This window comes from Myotis davidii, unplaced genomic scaffold (genome assembly GCF_000327345.1).
Source record: "Myotis davidii unplaced genomic scaffold, ASM32734v1 scaffold152, whole genome shotgun sequence".
NCBI lineage: Eukaryota > Metazoa > Chordata > Mammalia > Chiroptera > Vespertilionidae > Myotis > Myotis davidii.
The window spans coordinates 1,319,104-1,322,892 of NW_006283545.1; the positions used below are offsets into that span (position 1 = coordinate 1,319,104).

General features: G+C 35.1%; 1 protein-coding gene across 5 annotated transcripts in view; it reads right to left on the bottom strand.

Moving 5' to 3' along the window:
* The window catches only part of CDK8 (cyclin-dependent kinase 8), a 161,170-nt gene extending 157,721 nt beyond the window's left edge, over positions 1–3,449 (bottom strand). For all 5 annotated transcript variants that reach the window (XM_015564983.1, XM_015564978.1, XM_006753758.2 and 2 more), the window contains exon 1: positions 3,309–3,449. In XM_015564983.1, coding sequence (XP_015420469.1) covers positions 3,309–3,436 — 128 coding nt within the window. In that variant the 5' untranslated portion in view covers positions 3,437–3,449. The remainder of the gene's footprint in view (positions 1–3,308) is intronic.
* Between the last annotated feature and the right edge of the window lie 340 nt (positions 3,450–3,789).

Consider the following 3,789-nt stretch of genomic DNA (forward strand, 5'->3'; position numbering starts at 1 on the left):
TAAAAATATTTTTTAAAAAGAAAACTCCTTTTGCCTCAGCCAGATGGCTCAGTTGATTGGAACATCCTTTGTACACCAAAAAGGTGTGGGTTCAATTCCTGGTCATAGCACATACCCACGTTTCGGGTTTGAATTCCAGTTGCAGTGCATACAGGAGGCAACCATCGATGTTACTCTCTCACATCCATGTTTCTCTGTCTCTCTCCCTTTCTCTGGCTCTCAAAACCAACAAACATATCCTTGGGTGAGGATTAAAAAACGAAGAAGAAGAAAGCTCCTTTTGCTTTTCTTTTTTGGAAATCAAACTCTTACTCCAAATTGACTTTTAAATTCTAAAAATGTCCAGAGTTCAGAATTTAAAAACACAAATTTTTTTTTGCCTTCTCACAGTTTTCCATTCTTTGGAACAAAATAAGTTTAATTGCCTAAATTCTGCAAAGAAAAAGTAAAACTGACTCAGAAAATTAATCCCCCTGCTTCTCACTAAAGTACCCTTTTGGTGTTGACACAAAGGACACTATCTCATTTATAATAATAGTAAGAGCAAATTATTTCCAAGATTTATTGTGTACTTATTTTTTAACTCTATTAGAATTTGAAATCAACACAATTATAAAAAGTCCTTTTTCCATGTATTTACGTAATCACGCTTCAAATAAAGTATTTCTCTCTGCACCACATTCCTAAAATGCTGAGTTTATCTAAGTGCAGTATACTAGCAGTATAGTATTACTAATTCTTTAACTCAAAGAAATGACCTTTCAAGCTGTGTAGTTCCTAATTTTTTTCTAATAATTCATGTTCTATGATGCTCTCTAGAGAACTGAAAGGATACAAAATTTAAATACATTCATTTCAATAGCCAAATTTATATAAACAAAACATTTCATTTTATTTTAAACTCAAGACTCTTTTTGAAGATGCTACTGTCTGGGTTCTGAGAATACTCTGAAATTTCAGTTACAGAATATATAATTTAATTTGAATGTAAATCAACACTAGAAAAATTATTTGATCATCAACTTTCTATAAAAGATTTAACTACAAACTACAAATTTTATTTTACCAGGACTTAAATTACATTTCACTGACAAAAGATCAAAAGAACCTCATAAATACAATGCAGTATTTTACCACTGAGGTTATAAAAAAGAAGCTAAACCAAAAAGTATTCCCTCTAGAAAACAAACACTGCTTTAAGTAATTTTAAAACTCTTTGACATTTGATCCATTTTTTTAAAAGTTCATCCTATAAACAAAATCATTAAAGGTTGCTGGAAAACAACCCCAAAGAATGATAAATAAAAAAGTTATCTTTACCCAAAATGCAATTACTTTTCAACTATCACAAATTACTAAGAAATGTTCATATACAATACATTCAGCTATTTTTAAATTGTACAATGCTTCTAAAATTATTTTCAGCCTAAATTAAAACCTGACCATAAGATATAAAATGTGGTTTAGAGTACCTTTTGATAATATATGATATTATAGTTTTTAAATAACATATAAAAGCAAAGTTAATTAAATTTGCAGATTTTATTAGCTTAAATCGGTAATTTATAAAAACAGAACTGGCTTCTCTCAGAGAGGTTAAAAATAATTTAAAGTCACAAGAATTTTATAAAACAAATGACAGACTGGTCAAATGTACAACAGTGTTCAATCTCATGGGATTAGGGGTTTTATGAATATACTAAAAAAATTATTATATTGGGGATGGCAAGATGGTTTAAGGTTTTTGAAAAATAGTGTATGGGATGTTAACAAGGATCATTTTTAAAATATATGTGTTATTACAAAGTAATACTTCAACAAGAAATATAATTAAACAGTCAACATTCTCACCAGACACTGATTTCTCAAATGTCACCAGACTATTCATTCTGCTAAAAAGTACTTTTCAATACATACAGTACCCAGAGCCTCAAGTTTTCAAATTCCTATCTTTTGCACTGCATTACTGTTGCATATAAACACTGAAATGCACATCCCAAAATTAGAATTACTCTATGACTCTTAGAATACATTTTAAGTTTTTTAGAAATATATATCAATAAATCTAAGAAAAAAATGTTGAATAAATATACACTTCCTTTTCCAATATCCAGAATACTAAAGTAGTTACAAATATGGCTTCCCTTCCACACCCCCTAGGTAACTTACTTCAGCTTTATGAAATGTTTCATTTTTTAGTACTTACATAGTTCTAAACATACCCCCCTTACCTAAGTTGGGAAAAAAAGCAATTATTTTCATTGTTAAACAGCAGCTAAGCAAACTAACAGAGATGGTCAAGTAAAGCTACTTTGTTTATAATAAAATCTAATGATTATATAATAAGCTTTGACATTATCTCTCCAGCAATTGTCTATAATATTAAAGGCAACAGAGACAACATCCGTTTTTACAGGAGGAAAACAAGGCATTAAATACATTTTCTCCTCAACTAAGAACTGCCTTCTCTTTTGTCAATATTACAAGACATTCACCTACTGACAAAGGAAAAACGAACACTTCACTTGCCTGTTTAAGAAACTAAACGGGGAGCAATACCAGTCATAGACTTAATTAAGTTATTAATAGGGAAGAATATTTAAAGCAAAGCGACAATTTAAAGTTCATTGCCAGCTGCTAAATTTTGGGGGAGCCAGCCGAACAAGATAACCCCTGTTTGTGCCTGCCTTTTCCCCCACCACCCACCCTGCACCAAACCCCCATTGTTCTATGTCAAACTCACACTAATGGTATCTACACAGCAATTGGTACATTTCTGTCTCCGATGATTACTACCAGGAACTCTTCAGACTGGATGGACCTGCTGCTCTCTTTCCCCAAAATAAAATCCAAATCTGACAATCAATCAATCACAAACTGGTAGAGGAAAGGATCACAGCTTCCCTTCCAGTGGACGTCACTCCAGAAGCAGGTGAGGAAATCCCCAGAAGTTTACCGTAATAAATCGACAATCCTCCCCCCCCAAAAAAATGATTTAAGCTGACATTTCATAAAGAATTTCTTTTTTAAAATCTAGCACCGAAACCCTTGAAAAGTATACAGCCCATGGCATAGAGGCTCCTTTTCCCCATGAGCCACCAAAGTAGAACACAGGCGGCAGCACTCAGGATTCGGTGTGGGTTTAGATCCCTGGTACCACTTCCTGCCCAAACCTGGCTGGCAGGGCAGACGCGGGCGCCGAGGAAGCGGGGGACCGGCACCCCAGCGCCCCACTCCCCCTCCTGGCTACCTGCCCGGGCCCGCGGGAGCGCCGCCCAGCGCGGACACCGCGCCGCACAAACACTCACCCATCCTTCCTCTTGGCTTTGTAGACGTGACCGTAAGTGCCTCGGCCAACTTTGCAGCCCTCGTATTCAAACAGGTCCTCGACCCGCTCCCGCTCGCTGCTCAGCTTCACTTTAAAGTCATAGTCCATTGTCACGGCCTCCAGGGCCTAAACAGTGGATCTGAATGCACTGATACCTAAGGCAGATAAATTCAACTCGCAGTAGATAAGACGTACAGTTAAATACTCTGCTTTTCCCTTTTCATCATGCTTTTTAAAGGTTATAAGGAATACCCCTTATTGGGCATACAAAATCCCCAGTGATGGGGATTATTACATGTTGTATTTGGCACTCTGACATTTAAAGAAATATTTCAATTAAACTGAATTTATAAACAGGTGTCAACAGTATTCAAAGAAAAACTATTAAATTCCTTTGGGAGAAATAAAGGATTCCAACCAAGTTCATAGTTAAGGAACTAAAATAAAACTGAATAAAAGCT